Raw genomic sequence first — 24,279 nt, 5'->3', positions numbered from 1 at the left:
ATGTCTAACTCTGGTCAAGTCCTCTCTGGCCTCGAAGGCACACAAATTACGATGAACTCTCCGCCCCAACCCCCGATTGTCTTCATGCCTGAGACCTGGGAGATAGTCGAAAAGATTGAAGAGGATACCGTGACCCAGTCTGAGCAAAGTTTTATTGATGGCGGGGGTCCTACATACGTTGCTGGAAAGTTTTTGTGTCACCCCTCCGGTGCGCAAGGGCCCCTCGCGTTCTTGCGTATCTATCAGCAGATACCCTGGCTTGGAACAAAATTGCGAAAGGCTTCAGTCCGAGCTACCCGGGCTACCGGGCCTTTCGAGCCCCCAGAACTCCAAGCCCTAAAGCACTTCAAGCAGAAACGCTGTGAGGTTGTTCCCGAGCTTCTTGGATATCAGTATGAGAAGCAGGATAAGGGAGATATCATACCGGGCGGATTTGTCACATATGTGATATGGAAGAAGGTGCCTGGCGAGCCCTTAGATTTCACCCGGCGGTTCTGGAATTGCACTTTCTCGGAGCGGCAAAACATTCGCGTCAAGTCCCGACATATTTACGAGTACGTTGCCTACACGATTGCCAAAGTACCTAGGGCTGACATGAACTAGGATGCTTTTACCGTTTGACTACCAAGTCTGGGCACCCGGTTCCACTAACATCATATACGAAAGGTCTACCGGAGATATGTACGTCGGATTCTTACGCTCTGGTTATCTTCGATGACGATGAGATAGCTGACTGGTTCATTTCAGGCACATATCCGGCTTCAAATATGCGACCAACCGCTTTCTTGATAAGGTTTGGAGCGACGCTCACTATGCCCTGCACGATCTTGTTTTAGTGGATCCGACCATCAAGTCGTATTTCCCCATTGAGAGCATCGACTTGTACCGAGACGACAATGGCTGGGAATGGTAGATAGATCAATCCTCTTGCTCTTGAGTCATCTTCCTGGATTTTCATTCGAGTTGATGGTGGGCTATATGATAGTCCACCATTAGTTCAGAAATAGCTTATCGAGATAAATGCAAGTTCAAACTAGCCTTTTAACTAAGAATTCGGGATTAGTTATCACCTAATAACTAACTATAACTAGTTAACGTATTTCCCGGGCGAGCTGCGCAGTCCGGAACACATAGTAAAAGCGATAAATTACAACACAGTATCTTAATAACAGTGGCCTATTAAGGCTGTGCCTTTTAGCTTAATACCTTTTATATTATATCTACGCCCTATAGGGAGTTTTAGGAAATTTGATATATTATTGACTTGGATATATATATTTTTAGACTTCAGCGATGTAATTTTCGATACGTGATAATGCAAGTTTTCGATTTACTCGTGTCTCACTTGGAGTAGATAACTTGGGTTCAACTATGGCACTGAAAGTGGGTCTACGACCCTCTTTTTAAGGTTGCATGGCTTGATTACTAAAGGTCTTATAACCGTGGACTTTAACGCTAGGTACCTACTCCGTACACCTTTTTACATTAAATTCTTAAGCGGTACGTCTAGGTTCCACTATATATCAAGTTAGGTAGAAAGTTAAACTACGAGTACCAAATCGACCCGTATATCACGAAGTACATAGCTTTATGTGCTCTCTTCACTGTCTACCTGACCTTAAGAGTTGACAGTTTACATGGGCTTCTAAGACCAAACTACTATACAAAATATGAGATTCAATCGCTGTCAATGTATCAGTACATAAATGTTTGATTGCACGTAATCACTATTGAGAAATCAAAACTAACCCAAATAGGACATAAGGTTGGTGATGTCTCAGATCTCACGCGGTTTGAACCCTGTGTTATTTTGGATCACATCCTGCAATACCTTTCGGTAAGTTGCGAGACCCCCGAAGAAGAATAACACGGACGGCTTCTTCCCCGCCGCATTTGCCCCAAAGTTCCAAGAGTCCGTCTTTCGGAACAGACTGCTCTTGCTCAGTGCGTCGCATGTTTTGCTCCATTGCTGAACCGCACTAGATTCAGCCTTGATCGCATTTTGTTTCGAGGACTTGTTCGCTTGGAGAATGAGATCGGAGATGAACTCAACTTGAGTCTCAATCGTAGGAGGCAAGGTGGTAAACGGACCGTTTGGGCCCAGAATCATGAAGGGATTTGGAAACCCGTGGACTGAAATACCAAGATAGGACTCTGATCCCTCACTCCAGGCATCTGCCAAACACATCTGAGAACTGGTGATCGACATTCGTTTGTAGTTCCCGTCCACCGCATCGAATCCAGTCGCAAACACAAGAGCATCAAACTCGCGTTCGGTTCCTTCTTGCGTGCGGATCCCCCTCGGAGTGATCTCGGTGATCGGATTTGCCTTGATGTCGACGATATCTACATTCGACCTATTGAAATTTTCATAATACCCCGTATCGCACAATGGGCGACGAGCGAACCAGTCCTTCGGCATAAGCTTTTCAGCCTTTGCCGGATCCTTGACCTTGTCACGAATCTTGCTCTTGATAAAGTCCTGGGCTTCTCTGTTGGCATCCTCATTGTAGGATATGTCACAAAAGGTGCCGAACATGAAATAGAACCCGCCCCCTTTCTTCCAGGCTTCTTCGAATATCCTTTGACGTTCTTCGGGACTAACACTGAAGGTGGGGGTAGTGCTCTCCTCAAACCCGAACCCAAACATGCTATTCTTAGCCTGGGCCCAAGTCTGCTCTCATTGAATATTGTTTCGCGTTTCGGATGAAATCTTTTATCAGCTGCCAGCACCACGTACTGAGGATGCCGTTGGAATGAGACCAGTTGTTCTGCTTCGTCTGCTAATGCCGTGATAATTTGGACACCGGTAGACCCGTTGCCGATGACGCCCACTTTCTTGCCCCTGAAGTCATATGAGACAGGCAACCTACCTGTATGATACATTTCGCCTTTGAACGAACTCAAGCCCGGAATATCAGGATAGTTCTGTTTGGAAAGAGGTCCAACAGCGGTGACAAGATATCGGCATGTGAGTTTGCTTCCAGCTCCTACGAGCGAGACTGTCCATCGGCCCTGGCCCTCGTCCCAGGAAGCCGCCCTAATTTCTGTTTTGAATTGCACGTGCTGACGCAGATTGTGCCGCTTGACCACATGTTGAAGATAGGCTAGCACCTCTGGCTGTTTCAGATATTCACGGTCCCAGGGGTACTCGCGCAGATCTTCGAGATCCCAGGAGTATCGGTAAAGCATTGAGCATGTACTAATAGAATTAGTACCTGGATGGCAATGCTTTTCTGTCTAGGGACTTACTCTGACATTGCTCCTGGATATCGGTTCCAATACCATGTTCCTCCCACATCAGGAGCTGCTTCAATCACTTTGACGGATAGCCCTTGATCCACAAGCCTTTCACACATGTATATACCTCAAAAGCCGGCCCCCACAACTACGGCGTCAAAGTCGACCGAAGTCATTTTGTCTCTCGGAGATATTCTCGTACGAAGAACAAAAATAGTGAAGCTTATATTTCGAGTACACGACTTCTTTAATTAATTTATACCTTGATGCAGGGCTTCTTTAGGCTCTTGACCTCCAGTCAATCTTGTGAAGATGTGACCACATTGGTCAAGATTCATCCATACAACGTCCGGGGTAAGGTTAGCGGGGAAGCGGGGACGTAATGACATGCAGGCGTGGAAAATTTTGCGAGGCTATCCATAACCTCTCTGCCCTCTCTATTTACCCGCGGCTGGATGCCCAAATTATCTAGTGCCGCATTTCAGCGTTGAAAAATATTTGCGTATCAAGGGAAACTCGTCACTACGTGTCCACTAACCCGGGGACTTTTCGCTCTCTCGATAGACTGCACATCAACAAAGATACAATGTTGCATCTTCAACACCTCTTCAGGCCGTAGATTAATTGGTGATTAAGTTGGAACCTGTTTCTAAGAGGCCATGAATACAAGAGCGGCTATATGATATCGGGCTACGTCATGAATATCAAGATCTACGATCCATCTTTCCTCAATGACGCCGGACAGAAGTAATGTATGTACTGGCACCGTAGAAGGAGTGCCACTGATGTGTGGTTTTCCATACTTTATTTTATTTTAGATGGAACACAATGGAGGGCGGTTGCCCCAAGCCTGTACATAGAGCGCAAAAGTCCTCTCGGAATTCTGATACCATGCAAGAAGTAGGAGTTAGAATTGTTGTTATCTACCTGTGTTCTATACTATCTCTGAGCCATGAAGCATATCCGCTGCCGTAACTTGTATGTTATCCTAAAAATTGAGAGGTTAAAGGCCTCCAGCTTCAAAGATATACACACACACACACAATTTATTAACGCCCGGCGGCTAAGCCGAAAGGGCAACTATCTCTGATCTACTTTACATGTCATAATATATATAGTACTGTGTCTCCTCAGAGCCCATACATAAAGCCTTGCAATATATGTCATCTCAGATGTCCGTATCGCAGCGGATCCTCGCGAGTTAGTAATTTTGTTAGTAGGCTGGCTTGAAGGCATTTCTCCAAGTGTTCAACATCCTATTTTCGGCAGTTGAAGCGCGTCTACCATCGGTAACACGAGGTGGTTGGTGGGTTAGAACGGCGAAAGGGGGTGATTTATGTACGTTGGCATGGTCAGGTGGCCTCGAGTCGGCCGGTGGCGATGGCGAATCGTATTGAGGCCCGTACTGCCTCTAAGTTCGGCGTCCACTTCTGATCATCGGAAGGCGACTTTCCTCCTAGGAAGAAGGATATATTTCCACGGTGGGTGTTGGTACATTGTAGTAGTTCCGTCCGGTGCGCCGTCCATTTTTGACATCGAAATAGGAAGTGCTCCACGGTCTCTCTCGCTTGTCCACACGCACACTGGTCCGTGTCTGCTACGTTGATTCGATATAGATATCCATTGAGTCTTGCCATGCCGGTTCGGAGTTGAGCCAGCACGCTCGCTTCTTTCCACGATAATCGGTCATACAGTTGCCGGGTGTGTTTGCCTGGGAGTGCTGCATCAACTCGTTTTGCGTGTCTCCCTATATTCGCTGGTAGGTCATTGTTGGGAACTGCTTGGGACCGTGCAATATTGAGTGTTGTTGACTTCATCCTTGGGACCTGCTTTTGCGGGACAGCATCTTCTTGTGTCGCGGCTCTGGCCTGTTCCTTGGCCAGACCCCGCAGTTTATTGTCTTCACTCGTTGAGATCCACCGGACGTTGATCTGGTTTCCATTTCTCCTCAGTTTTCTCATCAACTTGTACAGTTGGTAGACGAATTCCTGACCTGACTGTTGTCGAGGGTTCCTTAGTGTCAGAGCCGCCGCTTTGTTGCTCGTGAGTAGCGTAATCCGGTAATCCTTCACTCCAACTACCATGTTCAATGCATGTGCCATCGCTGCTAGCTCCGCGGAGAACGGATTTTGCTCTGCTCTTGCACCCAATGTGACGGAAAGGGTCTTCAATCTCAGTTTTCGATACCGAGGTGGCTGCCTCTCGATCGCCACCCCAAATCCGACCAGCTCGTTCCGAGCCGAACTGCTGGTTGCGATCTGCATTAACCCGCCTAGTACGATCGGTGACTGCGGAGTTGCTTCAACGCCAGCCTGTACGCGTGCTTCCCATGGTGCCAATGTGAACGGATTGATGGTTTCTAGTGTTTCCATGTCGATATGCTTGAGCGCATCGGCTACCTGATACAACGGCGAGCGGTGGTATCTTCTGAACTTCCTGATCCGATCTGTATTTCTGCGGAGAGGATTGGTTTCCGGTAGAGTGTGTATGTCCGTCCACATCTTAGCGGCCCGTCTCCAGAATCGATGCTGCGCAGTGGCAATATAGGCCTCCGCCTCTGCTACGCTGGTCGCGACCGTGAGAAATATCCCCACAATGGCTTGTGCTCCTACTCTTTGGACTCGGTTAATCGGTCCCATGGCTTTATCCTTGCACGCGTGCATCCAGACATTGGAGGCGTAGTCCACGCAGATATAATATTGCATTGGTATACTAAGATCTAGTCTGTTCTTTTAAGCCAATACAACGGAGAGATGGACAAATTCCCCCCCATGCTTTCCCAGCTCCTTATCCAGCTCACTAGTACTCTCATTCCTAGATGTCCGCAGATCCTCTTGCCTTCAAGATCTTAGCCTTTGGGGTTCCAGCAGAGCCAAAAACCTTCCCCCACACTCATATACCCGTTTGCTCCTTAAGCCCACCCTCCAGGCCAAGTTGCAGCTCTGCTAAGTCCCCTTAGGGTCACGGCATAACAACCTTCCTGCTTCTTGTGAACCGACATGCGCATCCGTCCTCTCGGGCTATACTGACAGTGTTGTAAGGATCTCTAGTCGGCAGCCGATGGCGACGCGCCAACCTTCTTCCTAGCCATCGTTGCCATAGTATACCTCAGTCCACAAGTTGGCGTGATTTCTTGCTTCCTGATACCTAGTATCCTCTCGTTCTCTAGGCCGACCATGTCTTGCAGATGGTCCCTTTATACACCCAAGCCTGCAGCGTATAATCTTTCCATCCACTAACCAGAGTATCCTCCGATTCGAGGTAAGGGATCCAGCAGCCGATGGCGATACACCTTAGCCCTAATCCCACAAATCCAATTCTACCCCACAGGTGTCCTGCTCGACTTCGATCCGCGCCTCTGAGAGGCTCTGTGAACTCCCCTTGGGGTGACGGCATGAGAGGCTGTAACCGTTATCGTCGGATGGTTTTTAAATCGTTCCTGTGTGCCAAAGGGGCCTCGAGGTCGCTAGAATTGCGGTGGAGGCAGGCCGCAACATCGCGGACTCGTTTCCTCTGGTCGTCATTGCGTCTCTCATTGGCTCTGGAGTAACAGAGACTCCAGGTTCGTAGCCCACGCCTCGTACAGGCTGAGAAATCCGATTTCGTGGGCCTCAAAGATATACAGTGATATTCGAAATCAGTTTTACTTCAGTTCTCACTCTCTTTATCTCCCGAGGCCCCACCTCAAGTGCGCTAGTCTGTATTAGGATATTTTTCCGCCAACCTTGCATTCGTCTATGTATCATAGTGTGAATTATAGTACAGACGCGCTCGGAATCAGTTTCACCACTTTACTCTCTTTGATTCTTTTTTAAACTTAAAGTGGCACATCTCACGTTACCAATGATGATTTGCCCCAAGCTGGATACTTGGGCACATTTTCATGCACCTGCAAGCTGCTACAGACAAGGATAGCATGCATGGATACCCTATGAACTGGTTACGGCCAACAGAAAAGTGAGGCTGAGCACAGCATAAGCCCAACATTACTATTTAAAGCCATTTTGTCGAGCTGCGCCCAACTGGCTTGCCTTCCTGTCTCCCTCTTCATTTTGTATAAGGTGCTCTCTTTTCCTCCTCGTTTCTCTCTTACTTCCCATACAATCTATTGCTTCCGACACAATAATCCACCATATCACCATTATCAACACACTTTGAATCTTCGCCATGGTTATCTTCATGCATCTCCCCTCGGACGAAGAAATCGAGGCTTTCGAGAATTCGGTTCTCGGACAAACCTATCGTTTTACCGACCGAGCTTTGATTCGCGAGGCTCTTCAAGGCCCTAGTATCTTCAACCACAACGGTCAAAAGACCCTCGCATTGGTTGGCAATGCGACACTCCGCCAGTTTCTCGTTGATCAAGGCCGAGAGAGGAACAAAACTCCGGGTAAGCCCCCCCCCCCCCTCCCTTAGCAATGACTATTTTGCACGTATGCTAAGTATGGTGTCATCGACAGGGGAGATTCAGAACGTCATCACCAAGGTGGCCTCCAATGACAACCTGTATGACCGGGGCATTGCCCTTGGACTTGACCCTTTCATCGTGAAGAATCCGGGCCAGTGGGGCATAACGGCCGGAAAGAAGACCATGCCTACCACCATGGAAGCCATAATTGGCGCGGTTTTCTATGATTCCGCCAAGAATGGCGATGACCTCGAAAGGGTTCTCACTGCCTTCGGCCTCGCCTGGTCCGAGTGATCCTGCCCCTCCCTTCAATCGTACTTCCTTGTCATGGAGACATCAGGAAGCCTCGATGGGGGGGAAGGGGGGATCCCTTGCAAGGCTGGACCTTTTTCATTCAGCAGTGAAGTGGCCTGTGAAGTGACCTCTATGTCACAGCACTATTGAATGAGCCTTGTACACTTTGCAATGGATCCCTCTTGCCCTCTCATGGCGGCTTCCTTATGTCTCCATGGCTGGGAAGTATATCATGAAGACCACATTTCAGGCAATTGGGAGACAGAGGAGGAATGGAAGTGGCATTTCATGAGATAGTCACTTATCAATATTGAAAATGAAAGTAAAGTAGCGGCACTGAAAATACCTCCACGGGTAGTAATTTATTTATCTCCTAGAATATTTAGAAGTATACAGAGCCCCAGCTGTGATCTATGGATCTCAACCAATTGATCCTCGGAGAGAAAGTCAAGATTCAACATTCAGCCGTGCCGCAACACAGGATAGTTTCACCGGAAACCGACGACAATTCCGAGGTAAACATGGTTACACCCCCTTACCCCGGGCTTACTGTAACATCCAGGGATATGCATACATAATTGGTAAGTGCAGCCAGAAGAGGGCCTAAGTATACAGCTCTTTTCAAGACATACAGATCATGGAAATTGCTGTGCGAGGTTGGTGAGATGAGGGAAAATAGAATAGTTCTCTATACACCATTGAGTAGCCGTGATATCATTCCAACATTCAGTCATCATCTTCATCATCGTCATCTTAATCCTCATCCTCATCCTGATCGCCGGCCTTGAGACCATAGTCATCTTCAAACTCCTTGCGAGGCTGGACGGTAGGAGTGAATCCAGATGATTCGAAGCCTTGCTTGATAGCTTATTTTAAACGTTAGTTTATAGTCATTTTCCCATTTGAAGAACATACATCTTCGATCACAGTCGCACAGGTGACGACAAGGTTCGCCGTCTTGGGAGCAAACATCGGCAAATGGATACCACGCAGAACACCCTTAATCTGGTCAACGGTGATAGCGCGCACATTCTTAAGCATCTTCTCCTTGTGGTCGCTAGGCAAGTTGCGCACGACTTGGCGAATGAAACTGCCTTGGGCCGCACTAGCAGCAGTCATCTGCTCATTGGCAAAGTTGATCGCAATGCTGCTGATAGCACCCTCGAGCATCAAGGGATCGAAAGCCGTAGCACCAGGCAAATGATCCTCAACAATTTGCTTGCTAGACCCGAAAGCCTTGTGTGCATTAGACTATATGACCACTGTAATTTACGCTGACTCATTGAAGATACATTAACAAAGCCGACTGTGGTGGTTGTTGGTTGTACGAGATACATATTGTTCCGTGTTATTAGGAAGACCCTTTCGTATTAATCTGACACAATCGGACACAAAGGCGTTGATAATGGAAGACTTTGTCCATGAGGATGCAGAGGAAGGGTTTTACCAAATACATATTGCACGCCTAACGCTGTTTTTACGCCAAATATTGCATTGTCGCTTTGGGCCTGGTGATCAGACCATTACCCCGGGACAGATCCATACGGAAATCGAGAGGTGGCACTCTGACCTACAACAATCACTCCAACGCTGGCCCCACAATAATGTTCCATTCACATGCTCGGTCGCTCTTGAGCTTCGCTACAATTACTACCTGCTTCTGCTGTACATTCAAAAACCGACATTCATGCAGCAAGGGGCACCTCTTCATCACTACTCCGAGCAACCGCCTGACGGTATCGTTGAATCATGTGCTCGGACAATCGCTTCCTATGCCATTACCCTTGCGACCAAAACAAATGTCTACGACCTCCCGCACGAGCTATTCCCGGCATTCTTTGTCGCTGGAATAGTTTTGTATCGACAAATGCAAGATCAAAATGAACTATTGTCCCAGATGGCCCAGGCCAATCTTGACAACTGCCGAATCATCTTGAACCAAGCGAAGGAGGAGTATATATCGAATAACTCCTGGAAATCCGGCTCATCAAACTCATGGACGTATGACAATACTGATATAGATCTTCGCATATTTCGAATTCTACCTTGGGTTCGGTATCTTATTGAGCTCAAATGATAAATAGCTATCCCCTGCTTCCACACAAAGTCACCCTTCTTCTTCCCCTTCCTCCTCCCTGGACACAATACATAGTGATATTTCGATAGAATAGCAGAACTAGTCTGTTTATAGACTGGTGTTCTCTTTCACAAACCGTCCAGGTTGAAAATCAACAACTTGAACACTATCCACAATCGGGCCTAGGCTTGCACCAAATGCCAGGTGACCTGGATCTTTCAAGGCATAATAGTCCCGGTGTGCGACGACTAGAATTCAACGACGAATACGTGAGTGATTCCACGCTGCGCAACTGTCAGCTTCATCACTTGTTTCCAACCAGCTGCAGACTCCAATGATCCTTGTTACCTGCATTCCCTCGACCGAGCACTCATACCCCCCGGTGGAGGAGACAATGTATGGCTTTTTAGTATCAGGGTGGAGACAGCTGTTCTTCAAGGAAAGCATGCGATCACATGCCTGGAGAAAGTTAACCTCTAATAATTTCCCTGCAACCAAAAGTGATTGACCTCATAGTTAGGTACTACATCCACATGCAACCTTGGAAATGTCCACTGATCTATTTTGGGCGGCGGCATAGTGACGAAGCCACCCCGGGAACTTCTTTTCTATATCTCCTCTCACATTTTTTCTGCTTTCAGATATTTACCTATCCTAAGATTTTACACCTAGTCTCTCCCATAACAGAGGTATATACCTCTGAATCTTTCTTGCCTTATACTCGTACTAACCTTACAGATTTTCCACACATGATTTGATCATGGGGTCCTTCGACATGCGTACGCGTGAAACCTTTACATTCGACAACGATAATAATAGATTTCTGAAATACGGATCAGACTACGTCCTTCGGTCTAAACTCACCGAGTTATTTCTTGCCGAGCACGCTCTACGTGAACTAATACAGCGTGAGGAATGGTTACACCACAAGGTTATAGCTCTAAAAAAGGCTATGGTTATCGAATCAAATGAGAATTCCGATACAACTGAGTTTGATAACGCAAATAAACAGCTCAAATAGATTCAAGCGGAATATCCAAGCAAGGAGTATGCCCTTTACCGAGCAGAGTACAGGTTTCAGTTGAGCTTTAAAGACCTCTATGGTAGCTTAAGGCGTGATTCTAAATGGTTCATGCGCGAAGAAATGGTTCAGGATTGCTCGGATCGAGGTGGATGTTGTGGCCGGGAATGTGGATGCTGTGAACGGAGGCATCTATCTAAAAGGAAGAAAGGCAGAGGCCATTGCACCATAGAGTGCGGGTGCTGTATAGACTTTCGGGGTTTCGAGCTCCCAGAGGAACAAAAACAGGAGATAAGCAAAGATTTTGAAACTATGGTGAAAGAATTCGATTCGGCCTATACTATACATTTGGCAAATTGCTTTTTTTGCCCATTGAACAAGCCCCAGTTGTCCCGGTGGCAGCGAACTTTCAAAAAGGGTTCCACTCATTAGAAAGATTGAAAATGGCCTGCTCTTCTTTGCTCGAGAATTACTTGCTAAAATAATGGATTGCTTTACTACCAAGGCACTGCTCAAATACGAAATCTGGTGTTTAAGCAGTACAGACTTTGATATATGTAGATGTATCACCCTAAAATAGTCACATAGATTCTCCTCGGGGCCCCTAAATTACCCTGTTCGTCTCTTGATATATATAGAAAACTCGTATGTACGACTTATGCGGTTTACAACCTTCATATATTGTGCCTTATAAAGTAAGGGTACACGGTATCTTTCTAGCTATGACTGTGAAGAACAAGTATATTTAAAGAAAAGACGTTCAAAGGAACTTCCAAGAAAGAAAAGAAAGAACATTCCAGTGCAGCTTCTGGACTTTGATATCAAGAAACATCTCTTCTGGCAACTTGGATGAACTGGCAGTGGCCACGAAAAATATCACCATCAATTGAAACCGAGGCAGGGAGAGGAAGCAGACGATGAAAAGGGAGAGTGGGAAGCGAGAAATGGGAGCTGGAAGGTAGGAGTTGTACTCCACTACAATCATTATTTAATTTCTTATGTATGGTTTTGGGTCTATGTTTCGGTTTATGGGGTTTACGGGTTACAGGAATGGGCTGATTTCACACTCTTTACGGTCGGCATCTGTATACTCTTTGGGATGCACAATTTTTGCTCCTGACTCGGCAGTTTGGACTCGAGTTCTTGCTTCGGTTGGAAGAAGCGCCTGCATAGTCATACGCAACTAGTTAGACTGCAATAGGTTAATTGAACTTTGATTGATTCTTGCCATTTGCCTGTCCAGCCTGCGGGTTCATACTCTACAAAACTGCTCTACATTTTAGTGAAAGGGAACTGGAAGGAAAGGCAGAAGGAGATGTCACATACTCTACATTATGATGATGGTGATGGTGATAGCTGGCTATTACATACTTGCTGCTACGCGGAGATGGTGGCGCATCCCTAGTATGCAACTCCACCCTGTATACAGGACTTCGAGGGATCGAGTCCTGTAACCTGAATTGTAAGCCCACAAACCGGCTGGCGTAATGCAAACAAGAAAAAAGAAATTGGAGGTAAAGAAATTCAATCCACCTGCACAATGCAGATGATCAATTCCGGCATTCCCCGCGAGCGCAGATTGTCCCCTTCTTTTCTGCAATGCACCTTTCGCTCCTTCATTTCAGTTCTCACTTCACTTTCCCATTCCACCTGGCTCCCCGAAGCACCGAGTCACTGCACTACCAGGACCACCAGGTCTGCATCATGCCGGCAAGTCGTATACGAACAGGTTTGGATCGCGACGCCATGCTTCGTTGTCCTCGTCGTCGTCAGCATTGGCTGATCTCCATGTGCGCCGGTGTAAGATGAAGTCGGCGGACCTGGCGCCAGGCCACTGTGTTCTTGTGCTTCTTGTTTCTCCAGCACTTGCAGTCTTTTTGTTTGGTTTTGTTAGATCTTGATATCATCCTCCCCTGCCCCCTACTCCCTTCCCTCCTCATGGCGACCGAGTCGACTGACTGAATTTGTCATATGTATAGAAAGAGATCCAGCTATCTTTCGATCTGTTAATCCCACTAGGCTGAAAGTAATCCAATTTTTCTTTTTTTTTTTTACAGGATGCTTTTGGCAGGAAGTCACAATGTCCAAAGAGGAAAGAACGACTTAAAAAGTCAATTCGCTCCAAGGCTAACAGAAATTTTCTCTTTGATCTTTCACGCATTTTTCAGATCCAAGTGAAACAGATCTCACTGCCGTGAAGATGAAGTCAAAATAAGGTCGGCTGCTATACAACAAGCCGCCAGTCATCGCTATTGCCCGGCTTCTAGAAAAGCCTTCAACGGATAATGAGGTAATATCCTCGCTGCGATCAATTGAAGATATGGTTTCTCACGAGATGGAGTCCTATCAACCTGGATGGCAAGCAATATTTACCAAACATACTATGGATTTAACACCCCCGGTGGTGGATTTTCCAACCAGCTTGTTGTGAGAACATCGAATCTTGTCTGCGTGCCAGAGAATGTCTCTTTGAAGACTGCAGCGTTGGCCGAGCCTCTGGCTGTGGCCTGGCACATGACACGCACATCAGGGTTCACTGCGGGCCAAAACGTTCTGATTCTCGGTGCAGGTCCAATTGGATTAACATTGCTGATGCTACTACGGTCTAAAGGTGCAGGACAAATCCTAGTAACCGAGGTTTCCGGTCTAAGGGTCCGACAAGCCCGTCATTTTGGAGCAGACAGGGTCATAAATCCACTGGAAAAGAGTTCCCTAGCCGCGGGGGAGAGTTCATCCAATCCGGTAGTCGATGCTGTCCATGGACTATTTGAGGAAGGTGTCGACATTGCCTTCGATGCTTCTGGGTTGCAGACCACTCTGGATACCGGTATTGCTTCTGTCCGACCGGATGGAACTATTTTCAACGTTGCAATTCACGAAAAGCCACTGCTACTGAATCTCAATGAACTGACAGTCGGTGAGAAACGACTGACTGGTGGTTAGGTGAAGAAGACGAGTACGTGAGATGTGAGGATTTGGATGGGATTTGTATAGCGCCAATTAATGTGCAGTTTTTGAAGGAAAAGGTTTGGTTTAAATGGGGCAGGTCATGCCGGAAGTTGTAAGTGTTTGAGTTGGGGCGGCCGACATAGTTGTATCAAGTACTTGCCGTCACTTGGGACATTGTAAGAGCAAATTCATTATTACCCGTTCTCTCGATAGCTAGATCAATTATATAAAACAAAGATCTACTCTTGATCATCAGTATTGGTACTCCAGGGCGAATTGACCATGCGTCTGAGAGGCTCCAAGGGCATATGAGCGCTGAGATAGCGGATTTCTAGGACTCTAGGGCTGTCAGTGTAGCTTACGGGAATGGCAACTGTTGTTACCTTACTAAACCACGATTCCTAATGGTGGAAATCAGTGGGGGGGATTTAGTGTGGCGGTGACGCAGTGAGAGAGGGGAAAGGAAGAGAGGGTAAAACAAGATGCCATACTGAACTGAGAGGATCTGAATACCTAATGTTCTTACATTCGAACCCATCTACCAGGCTATGAGCCACAGGGTAGGAAGTCGCTGCTTCCTTCTCTTACCTTCTATCTCTCTGCCACTGCACATTTCTTCTTCTCTTCTTCTTTGATCCCCTTCTCTCTCTCTCTCTCTCTCTCTCTCTCTCCCTAACTCCTCATCATCATCAATAAAGCTTCCTGGGGCAGATTAACACCATCCAAGTCTTCTCTATATAACAGAAAGGCCTTACAGTTACTAAGGTAAGAATGACTCGTTAACTGATTACCTCAAACTTTCTAAAAGGTTAGAAGCTTTTCTCAGACCAACCAGGGCTAGTACGATTTAGATCGGACCGAAAACCGAAATAGTAGTAGTGAGTTCGAAACTTATCCTCTCTTCGGAACCAAGAATCAGTTTATCTTCACTTGTTACTCCCTGAGACGATAGATACAACCGATTGGGAGCATTGCGAGTACCCCATGGAGTTGGGAAGGCCTTCCAAGTTAATTTGTTATTGTTTCTTTTCTTCTGTTTTTTTTTTCTTCTTCTGTTTTTTCTTCTTCTGCTTATATCAATATGACACCCACTTTGTCGTTAAATTATGGCTCATTGGAGCTACTATAGCAATATCAAGATATGTTCATTACTGGCTTATTGGAACTGCATACCTTTGTAATAGAAGGCGAGAAATGGAAGTGAAGTGTCTCAGAGATAAGAATACAGTGGTTAGTTGAGCTGCTAAGAAGCTCGTACACCCAATGAGACTTCCCAGTGGAAGGGATTGACAGCCAGTGCAATAGTAGAAAGATGTGATGTCCACTTTTCCCAAGGAGCTGTTGGTTACACCATGCGGTCTGTCAGATTTAACACCTAGGGCCTATACTTGTACTGGCAATCACATTCAAGGCGAAATCAATTCAAACTTGAGAGATTTACGAGGTAGAACTCCTCAACTGCTCACAAGAAGCAAGCAGGATCGGCTTGGCATTGATGTTCCCTGCAAACAAGCCAAACTCATCCCCCAACACCGTGGGGCCGACGGATCCCCATCTCCACATTCCTTCATTCCACGTAGAACTAACCAGCATTATGGGTCACTCTTGCTGCGGAGGGACGTCCTCTCAAGCAGATGCGACTCACGAAATTGATTTAAAAGAGCTCGATACTTTCTCTGCAACTTGTTATGGCGGTGCGCCAACGGAGAAGTACAGTCAACAGAACTCTTGCGGGGACCGTGCTGTCCAAAACAACAGAACGAGTAACAACAATAACAATACAGCTTCCTCCACCGAAATTGAAGAGTCCTCGTGCAATAAACCTGCCAATCCTTGCAAGGGTAAAGCTCGACCCGAGCCTTGCCAGGGGGGCTGCTCCAACGATCAGTCTACTGAGGCTATCGGCGACAAGGATGTCCCTTCTTGCGGTGCTTCTGCTTCTAAGGAAGCGTGTTGTACAGGAAATCCTACTACTGAAGCTGGGAAGTTAGACCGCAGTGTTTCCTGCTCCAGGACCCCATTGTTAAGCGACCCTGCTACTTCAGTTGAACCTACTGTGGCAGAGTGCTGTGAGGGCAAGTCTTCGCCCTGCTGTAATGAGACCTGCCTTGACCGCCTGGCTTTACGTGAGTGTGATATGGGTTCAAGCCCTCACTGCATGGAAGCAATTGAACACTGTATGTTGAAATTGAATGGCTTCTTGCAATATTGCTTTACTAACTTTGGATGCAATGCAGCTTTTTCCTCGACATCTACACCGGCAGAAGGCGCAAAGATCAACCGCAAAGCTTGCGATCGTCACCACCGCTCAGTTAGAGAGCAGTATGCTGCTAAACTTACAGCACTCGGGTGTATATGCCGTGCTCTTCTTGCTCTGGGCAAAGAATCATGCTGCGAGCCTCAGAAGCGCTCTTCGCTGGGAAAGGGGCGGTGCTCGGAAAGACCACTGAAACAGTCTCTTTCGCGCGGCTCGGTTGAATCTCGCCACGCAAGTGGCATGTCTACAAGTCGATCGCCGCGTCGAAGTACCGAGCATGCCGGAAAGCACAAAGTTGCACGTGGTATTGAAAACAGTGCCTGCAAAGGTTGCTCTTCCAAATCTTGCTGCAAACCTAATATTACCACATCCAGTGTCAACATCACTGACCCCTGTGCCCCCAAAGCTGACAAAATAAAAGTCAAGTCTGCGGGTGGTTCCTGCGGTGATATTTGCTGCACCTCGAAAAAGACTGCTTTTCCCAAAGACAAAAAGACTGGGGCTGTTAGCATTGCCCCCGATCTAGAGGGCCAGGCCATAGGGGTTGAGCACGTGGTTCTCTCGATATCTGGTATGACTTGCACTGGCTGCGAGACGAAACTCAACAGAACCCTCGCGACAGTGACAGGTGTAAAGAACTTGAGGACAAGTCTGGTTCTCTCTCGAGCTGAATTCGACTTGGACCTCAATCTCTCAACTGTCGATTTCATTATGAAGCACTTGGAGCGGACCACAGAATTCAAATGCGAGACCATCACCAGTAATGGGTCAACTGTGGATATTGTCGTTTCTGGGGATCCATTTTCGATCGTCAACCAGGCTTGGCCAGAAGGCGTGAGTGACATATCGCTCGTCGAGGATTGTACTGTTCGTGTTTCTTTTGACCCGGAAGTGGTTGGGGCACGAGATCTCATTGAAAAACACTGGGACGAGACTGCAAAGCTTGCGCCCATCTGTGCTGACCCAGCACTCGCAGCTGGAAGCAAGCATATCCGCCATTCCGGGTTCATGGCTCTCCTATCTGCAGTCCTCACGATCCCAGTGTTAGTCATGGCATGGGCCCCCATCCCCAGAGAGAAATCGCCTACAGCTCTGCCTCACTAGCTTTGGCTACTGTTATTCAGGTTGTGATAGCAGGGCCTTTTTACCCTAAAGCTTTGAAGGCTCTTCTCTTTTCGCGAGTCATTGAGATGGATCTTCTTATTGTGCTGAGTACCAGTGCGGCATACATCTTCTCTGTTGTGTCTTTCGGCTTTCTCGTCGCTGGTAAACCTCTTTCTACTGGCCAGTTCTTCGAGACAAGCACCCTTCTAGTTACATTGATCATGTTCGGACGATATATCGCCACTCTTGCCCGACAAAAAGCGGTGGAGTCAATCTCTATTCGATCACTTCAGGCCCAAACTGCCCTTCTCGTGGACAAATCAAACTCTTCAGACGCCAAGGAAATTGACGTTAGGCTACTGCAATATGGAGATACCTTTAAAGTTCTTCCTGATGTGAGAATCCCAACCGACGGAACTGTCACATCTGGTTCATCTGAAGTAAACGAGTCGATGCTCACCGGAGAGTCCCGACCTGTTGAAAAGAATCCCAAATCGCGTGTCATTGCAGGGACAATCAACGGGTCGGGAAGTCTAATTGTCAAGTTAACTCGCCTCCCGGGTGACAACGCCATCAACACCATCGCTGCCATGGTCGATGAAGCCAAGCTTTCTAAGCCAAAGATCCAAGAACTTGCCGACAAGGTGGCTTCCTATTTTATTCCAGTGATTGTGGGCTTGACTATCATCACATTTGTGGTTTGGGTTGCTGTTGGCATAACAATTCAAGGCAAGACCGGTTCCGAAGCAACCGTCCAGGCTGTCACCTACGCCATCACCGTGCTTATCGTCTCCTGTCCTTGCGCCATTGGCCTTGCCGTACCGATGGTGGTTGTAATCTGCAGCGGTATCGCTGCGGAGCGAGGGGTGATATTCAAGTCCGCGCATACCATCGAAGTCGCCCACAAGGCCTCTCACGTTGTCCTTGACAAGACGGGAACTCTTACCCAAGGAAAGCTCGGTGTAGCCGTTGAGCACTACCTTGGAAACGGAGAATCAAGTCTCTCGCTTCTTTTGGGCCTGGTCGGCGACAGCAAGCACCCGGTTTCGGTTGCCGTCGGTAATCATCTTAGCCACAAGGGAATTGTTGCAACAGCTGTCCCCGACGTCAAAAGCTTGACCGGTCGAGGTGTGGAAGCAAAACTAGATAGTCAAACACTGCAAGCTGGGAATTCTCGCTGGCTAGAACTTTCCACGCACCCCCTGGTGCAGCCGGTTCTCTCGCAAGGCTATACTGCGTTCTGCTTCGTCATTGATGGCGCACTACTTGCGGTATTCGGTCTCGAGGATTCTCTCCGAGCTGATGCAACTCACGTGGTCAATACTCTACAGAGACGTGGTGTGTCAGTTCATGTGGTATCAGGCGATGACGAAGGCGCTGTGCAAAATGTGGCCACCAAGTTACAGATTCTCGAGGGCCATGTTCATGCTCGTAGCTCTCCGGCGGACAAGCAGGTATACATCAAAAATCTGCTAAGCAATTGTTCGGATGGGAAGGTGCCAATTGTCATTTTTTGTGGGGATGGCACCAATGACGCCGTGGCGCTTGCCCAAGCAACCATCGGCGTTCATATGAACGAAGGTAGTGACGTTGCCCAGTCGGCAGCCGATGTCGTGCTTATGCGTCCAGATCTGTCTGGCCTTATCACCATGATGGATGCCAGCAAGGTCTCTGTAAGACGTATCAAATTCAACTTCGTTTGGAGCTTTCTGTACAACACATTTGCAGTGCTCCTTGCGGCTGGGGCCTTTGTGAATGCCAGAATTCCGCCCCAGTTTGCGGGGCTGGGAGAGCTAATCAGCGTGCTGCCCGTGATCATCGCTGCTGTGCTCTTGCGGTGGTCTAAGATTTAGCTTGGAGGTGAAACAATCATTCATTCTATCCAGATTAACTTCTCGCAACAGAAGATGATGCTTTTCAATGGGCTAGTGGGTCTTCTTTTGATATGTCAGAGTGGCTTTGTGAGTCAATGTACGGAAAGCCTTGTGTTCGGTTGGTTGTTTTCAACAAACACTCCTCCGCATCTCTTAGGAAATCTAACATTTTTGTTTTCTTTTATATCATTTCTCCTTGTCACTATAAAAATGTGTTTCAATGCGGTGAGATGAGATGAGAGAAGAGAAGTAGATATAGGGGAAATTGTTCCATTTTATCTTCAGACTCTTCTATTTCCGTTAGTTATTCTGTATATGAATATGTTCGGTCATAGAGATATATAATTAGTTTGTCTTGTAGGTTTTGTTTATCGATCATGAAAATGACAGGTGATCTGAATATTTGTGGTTGACACCGTAATATGAGTCTGTAGCGTTTGACCCTAGTAAGACCGAAGGATATATAGCTTTCTGAGACATGGGGATAAAACGCAACCGCATTTTTATAGCACTCGCACTACTATAAATCATATTTGCCATTCAATATGGACCCCTGGATTTGTTATTAAGTATAAAGATAAAACGCAACTGATTTCATGAGACTTATATATTATGGTAGATCGCGTTTGTTATTTAACATTGACCCTTAGATACGTTCTTGGATATAAAGATAAAACGCGATTTGATTGTATAGAGCTTACCCCATCGTAGATCGCGTTTGTTGCTCAATATAGACTCCTATATCTGTCCTTGAATATTAAAGATAAAATGCGATCTAATTGTATAGCACTGGTACTGTTATAGATCGCATGTAGTATTCACAATTGACCCTTAGATTTGTTCTTGAATATAAAAATAGAAAATAGCCTAAATGTGGATGATACATCACCTTTCATATTTGCGCACCAACTGGCGAGTGTAAAGTTGGCTCCCGAAACTCTGGTCACCGCCATCGCCACAAGGTGGCTTGTGTGCTTCTCCTCATCCAACCTCTTTTCCCATAACCACCCAACGCTACCTGTTACCTATTCACCATATTTTGCTTGAGATATTCCATACCTTCGCATATCCCCTTTGATTCCCCTATCCTGTTTTGTTACCCCTTCAACCAATGAACCGATCATCGCCGTGAAGAAGACCACACACACACACACAACCTCACAGACCGAGCCGCCATGGCGCGACGGTACGAGATCGATGAGCTGATATGGCTCCGCGGCTCGCCCCTTGTCGCAAAACCTCCTGGTCTCCCTCCAATTGAAGAGTGGATGTATGTTGGCTCCAATGATCGCAATTCTTCGGCTGTCCCGCACTGTCAACGTCAAGACTGACCGCAACCTCTAGGCCTCAACCTGACCCAACAACCACACAACGCAAACCCCATGGCACCCGTGATGCCACCAATCCGGCTGAGACTGGCACAAACAGAAGACCTAGCTTTTTTGAAGCCAAACATATCTCTCGGGGGTCCAACTCTGGTATTATTATCTCCCTTTCCATCGATCATCAGGTATCCTGATCGATCCGCAATGGAGGCACTTGCTAATATGGAATCTTTCTGCTTTTAGAGGACATTGTACTCGGCCCCCCGAAAACCGCCTTTGCTTCATCTCGCATTGGCGGCAAAGGCTCGTTTGATCAGACAGACCGACCAGCGGTGCGGCCAAACGATTCGGATGAAACGAAGAACGACCGATTCAACTTCAGAGACAAGTTTTTCAAGGACCGCGATGCCCCGGATAAAGAGTTAGATCGACGAGAGGCCAAGCCAGGGCCACTGACTGCCCGGCGTGGGGAAAGAGAAGACTGGAATGCCGGGCGCCCACGTCGCACATTCGGCCCGGATGAGCAGGAGCGCAAGCCTAGGCGAAACGGCGAGTTTGATCGATGGGAAAACAAAGAAGGACCTCGCGATCCCAATGCTGAACGGGTGGCCCGTGACAAAGATGGCCGATTCCCCACTCGGAAAGAAGGACAACCCCCACGATCCAAATATGAAGGAAGCTGGTTCCGCGAGGAACAGGCCCAAGAGGGCGCTGATGCCGATGACGATAAAGCGCCGTTGCGCAACCGAGAATGGCGCCAAAACCAGACCCGACACGGCACCGAACGTGAGTGGAACCGTGGCGCCAAATTTGAACAAGAACCTGAATGGCTGGATGCCAATGACCGAGACGAACCACGACGAGCACACACTCAGGAGGACTTTGAACGGTGGAAAGAGCGTATGAAGGCTGGATCTGGATCATCCGCACAACTCCCGGCACATGCTGAGGAGAAGAGAGGAGCACACGTTGAAGAGCAAAAGCCGGAGACCCGCCGTACTGATGGTGAGATCTTCAGCAATTCCGGTGCTCAGTTCATGTCCGACGAGTCGATGGAACGATTCTTCGGACTATTAGGTGATTCGAAGGCTCAGCCTCAGACCCCAGAAGTTAGTACTCCTATCGCTGCCGATCCAGTCGCCAAAAAGGAACCCTCGCCATTTCCCGGAAAGCCTGGAAAGTCATCTCGTTTTGCAGGTCTCTTTAGCCCCATGCCAGAGAGCCCTGCCAGAGAGCCCGAGCCGATGCCTTATTTCAGTGCCCCACCCCAGCCCCAGCATTATCAACAGCCGCCGCAGCCGCCGCCTGAGAGTATGCCTTTCCCATCCCACAGTGCGGACCAAGAAGGCTTCCAGCGCATTTTACAGATGCTTGGTGGACAACGCTCGGAGAATTCTACGCCGCACGAAATGGGTTTGCCCCAGCAGCCACGGAATATCTCCATGATGCATGCCGAGCAGCAACATGCCGCCCTATCTCTGTCATCTCCTTCCAGGGAACATCCCCACCGATCCGATTACATGGGCACTGGCCCCGAGAATCCAATGGCTCAAGTTGGCCCCAAGGATCCCCAGGCGCTGGAGAGGGCGCACTTGCTTCGTTTGATGCAGCAAGTCCGAGTCGGTCCACCGCCTGCGGGTCATCTACCCCAGCAGTCTCCCAACCAGGGTATTGCCCCTCCCCCAGGTCTGATGCCAGAAGGCATGCCACGTCCTCCGCCAGGACTTTCTGCCCAAAAGACGCCCACTTTCCTCGACGACCCAGCCATTGCCAACATGCAGCGACCAGATAGCGAGCACCTCCGTCGGCGACCTGCAAATGGTCCGCCTATGGGATTCTTTGACGATATGCCGTTCCCTCAGGGTAATCAAGGCCCCATGACCCCGGGTGGTCCTATTACTCCGGGTGGCTCGCGGCCTCCTCAAGGCCCGAGTCAGCCTCCTATGCCGCTTCAGCGACCCCCGGGTCTCGAGCATCTGCCACCTCCTGGATGGACTGGCCAACCTGTCCCGCAGCAGGGTAATGTACCAAGCCCTATGGGCCCTCCTCCTGGAATATCCAATCCAGGCCGCGGCATGAACCCCAACTTCCCCCCTGGAATGCTTCCTATGCCCGGCAACGCGCCTCCAATGAATGAGCGCCAAGGCTTCCCTCGCGGTCTGCCTCCAGGCATGATGCCTCCTCCAGGTTACATGAACGGCCCTCCCCCAGGCTTCCCTCCTATGCCGCCAAACCCCGAGGCCATGATGGGACTTGGTCCCGGTGGTCAGGGTCCCTTTGGGCCTGGCAACCCTGGCCCACAGGGCCCTCCTCCCTCGTCTAGACACCTTCTGGAGATGTTCGGCCAGTCCAACGGCGGTGACGTCCGTGGTGGCATGGTCGGTCCTGGCCAGTTCAGATGAACGGAAAATATTGGAAAATGATTTCTAACGCCTCCTTACATTTACGCACCATTTACCACTGCCCAATGACCATTTATGATTATCTACGCTAGCTTGGTGAAGCCGATGTACAGGGGCACGTGATATTAGTTTTTCATTTTCCATCCACCCAGATCCTACGGCAACGTCACACTTCCTTTTGAGAGAACAAAATACCCATTTTCTTGTCTTTTTTTTTCGTTCCTCGATGTATTTGCTCATGCCGTTTCGGCAAAGTGATGCCCGTGTTCAATAACTGCCCCCCCCCCCTACTCCGCGTTTAAGCCTTTGCTGCGTTGGATTTGGCTTCTCCGGTGTGATTTGCTGCATCTATTACAGGGCCTTTTCTTTTCCTCTCCCCTTGATATTTTCCTTGGTGTTCTTGAAATCTCTCGAGGGCGATGTGTTCTTGCTGTGTCTTCTGGTGTTGGGTCTGATGAGTATAGTCGTGACGATTATAACTCGGGGTTGACAATATGTGTCGATATGGTGGTGGATGGATGGTCTCTTAACTATGACTTTAATGGAGCTCTGTTCTTCGCTGGCTAACCAGTAGACCCATGCTTTGTTTCCATAGATATTTGACCAGCCACAATCTATCCACCATTTGTTCGAGACTGGGATCCTTGTAAAATGTTTCATGTTCAAATATGTGAAGGACCTATTGGTAATATGTCTCGGCCCGATCTCAAGTCAAGCCTAGAACAATTTGTATCTTGCGGCTGCCATATCAATCAAACAAGTGACCCTACCCCTCCCTGCCCAGGGCAATACATCAGTACATATGTACTACCCTTCCTTCGTTCTGAACAATTACGTATCGGCTGGATCTTCTCTGTCTCGCTCTCGCTCTCTTTGTGTCCTTTAGACCCTTTGATAGAACAATCTTGTATTTGCAGTGTCTTGTATTTGCAGTGGAACTCCATGACCAGATCACCAGTTACTGTGATTTATCGCATATAAAACTAGAATAGTTTTAATGCTGATTCCAGCGTATCCTTTTATAAACACATCGCGGGGAAAGCTATGGTTAGAATCACCTAGCTTGTATGCTGTGAGCTGATTCGGTGAGGTGACCCGCACGTGACCACTCTTGCCCGCATCGATCTATAAAAACAAACTAACTATACAATGACCACCTCTAATTCCAGACCATATCTGGACACCATATTTGGAGACCCATAACGATGTACACTTGTTAATAATAAGAAGATAGATAAAATGTATTTTCCCATGTTCAAACACCCTGTTATCCTAGTGTGGAATCATTTAGAACCCGCCAACATCATGAGACTGTCTCGTAAACTCGT

General features: G+C 47.9%; 8 protein-coding genes across 8 annotated transcripts; 6 read left to right on the top strand and 2 right to left on the bottom strand.

Moving 5' to 3' along the window:
- N7455_004364 (uncharacterized protein) lies at positions 1-913 on the top strand (the record flags this gene model as incomplete). Its single annotated transcript, XM_040958226.2, has 3 exons — positions 1-554; positions 604-681; positions 748-913. 3 exons carry the CDS (start codon positions 1-3, stop codon positions 911-913), a joined length of 798 nt encoding a protein of 265 aa, XP_040811381.2.
- Positions 914-1,777: 864 nt separating this feature from the next.
- N7455_004363 (flavin-containing monooxygenase) lies at positions 1,778-3,260 on the bottom strand (the record flags this gene model as incomplete). Its single annotated transcript, XM_065604785.1, has 3 exons — positions 1,778-2,674; positions 2,734-3,202; positions 3,253-3,260. The coding sequence occupies 3 exons, from the start codon at positions 3,258-3,260 to the stop codon at positions 1,778-1,780; spliced, it is 1,374 nt and encodes a 457-aa protein (XP_065461685.1).
- Positions 3,261-7,407: 4,147 nt separating this feature from the next.
- Positions 7,408-7,942, top strand: N7455_004362 (uncharacterized protein; the record flags this gene model as incomplete). The annotated part of the gene is made up of 2 exons (XM_065604784.1): positions 7,408-7,630; positions 7,701-7,942. 2 exons carry the CDS (start codon positions 7,408-7,410, stop codon positions 7,940-7,942), a joined length of 465 nt encoding a protein of 154 aa, XP_065461684.1.
- A 753-nt stretch (positions 7,943-8,695) lies between these two features.
- Positions 8,696-9,279, bottom strand: N7455_004361 (uncharacterized protein; the record flags this gene model as incomplete). The annotated part of the gene is made up of 3 exons (XM_065604783.1): positions 8,696-8,800; positions 8,858-9,193; positions 9,235-9,279. The coding sequence occupies 3 exons, from the start codon at positions 9,277-9,279 to the stop codon at positions 8,696-8,698; spliced, it is 486 nt and encodes a 161-aa protein (XP_065461683.1).
- A 68-nt stretch (positions 9,280-9,347) lies between these two features.
- N7455_004360 (uncharacterized protein) lies at positions 9,348-10,019 on the top strand (the record flags this gene model as incomplete). Its single annotated transcript, XM_065604782.1, has 1 exon — positions 9,348-10,019. One exon carries the CDS (start codon positions 9,348-9,350, stop codon positions 10,017-10,019), a length of 672 nt encoding a protein of 223 aa, XP_065461682.1.
- Positions 10,020-13,395: 3,376 nt separating this feature from the next.
- On the top strand, positions 13,396-13,983 carry N7455_004359 (uncharacterized protein; the record flags this gene model as incomplete). Its single annotated transcript, XM_040958143.2, has 1 exon — positions 13,396-13,983. The coding sequence occupies one exon, from the start codon at positions 13,396-13,398 to the stop codon at positions 13,981-13,983; it is 588 nt and encodes a 195-aa protein (XP_040811401.2).
- Positions 13,984-15,583: 1,600 nt separating this feature from the next.
- Positions 15,584-19,203, top strand: N7455_004358 (cation-transporting P-type ATPase PCA1; the record flags this gene model as incomplete). The annotated part of the gene is made up of 3 exons (XM_065604781.1): positions 15,584-16,166; positions 16,227-17,289; positions 17,337-19,203. 3 exons carry the CDS (start codon positions 15,584-15,586, stop codon positions 19,201-19,203), a joined length of 3,513 nt encoding a protein of 1,170 aa, XP_065461681.1.
- A 1,196-nt stretch (positions 19,204-20,399) lies between these two features.
- On the top strand, positions 20,400-22,951 carry N7455_004357 (uncharacterized protein; the record flags this gene model as incomplete). The annotated part of the gene is made up of 3 exons (XM_040958169.2): positions 20,400-20,494; positions 20,569-20,702; positions 20,793-22,951. 3 exons carry the CDS (start codon positions 20,400-20,402, stop codon positions 22,949-22,951), a joined length of 2,388 nt encoding a protein of 795 aa, XP_040811300.2.
- Positions 22,952-24,279: the final 1,328 nt, after the last annotated feature.

The sequence above is a fragment of the Penicillium solitum genome, assembly GCF_028829755.1.
Source record: "Penicillium solitum strain IBT 25940 chromosome Unknown utg000003l_segment0_segment0, whole genome shotgun sequence".
NCBI lineage: Eukaryota > Fungi > Ascomycota > Eurotiomycetes > Eurotiales > Aspergillaceae > Penicillium > Penicillium solitum.
This window is presented reverse-complemented; position numbering and strand designations above follow the sequence as displayed.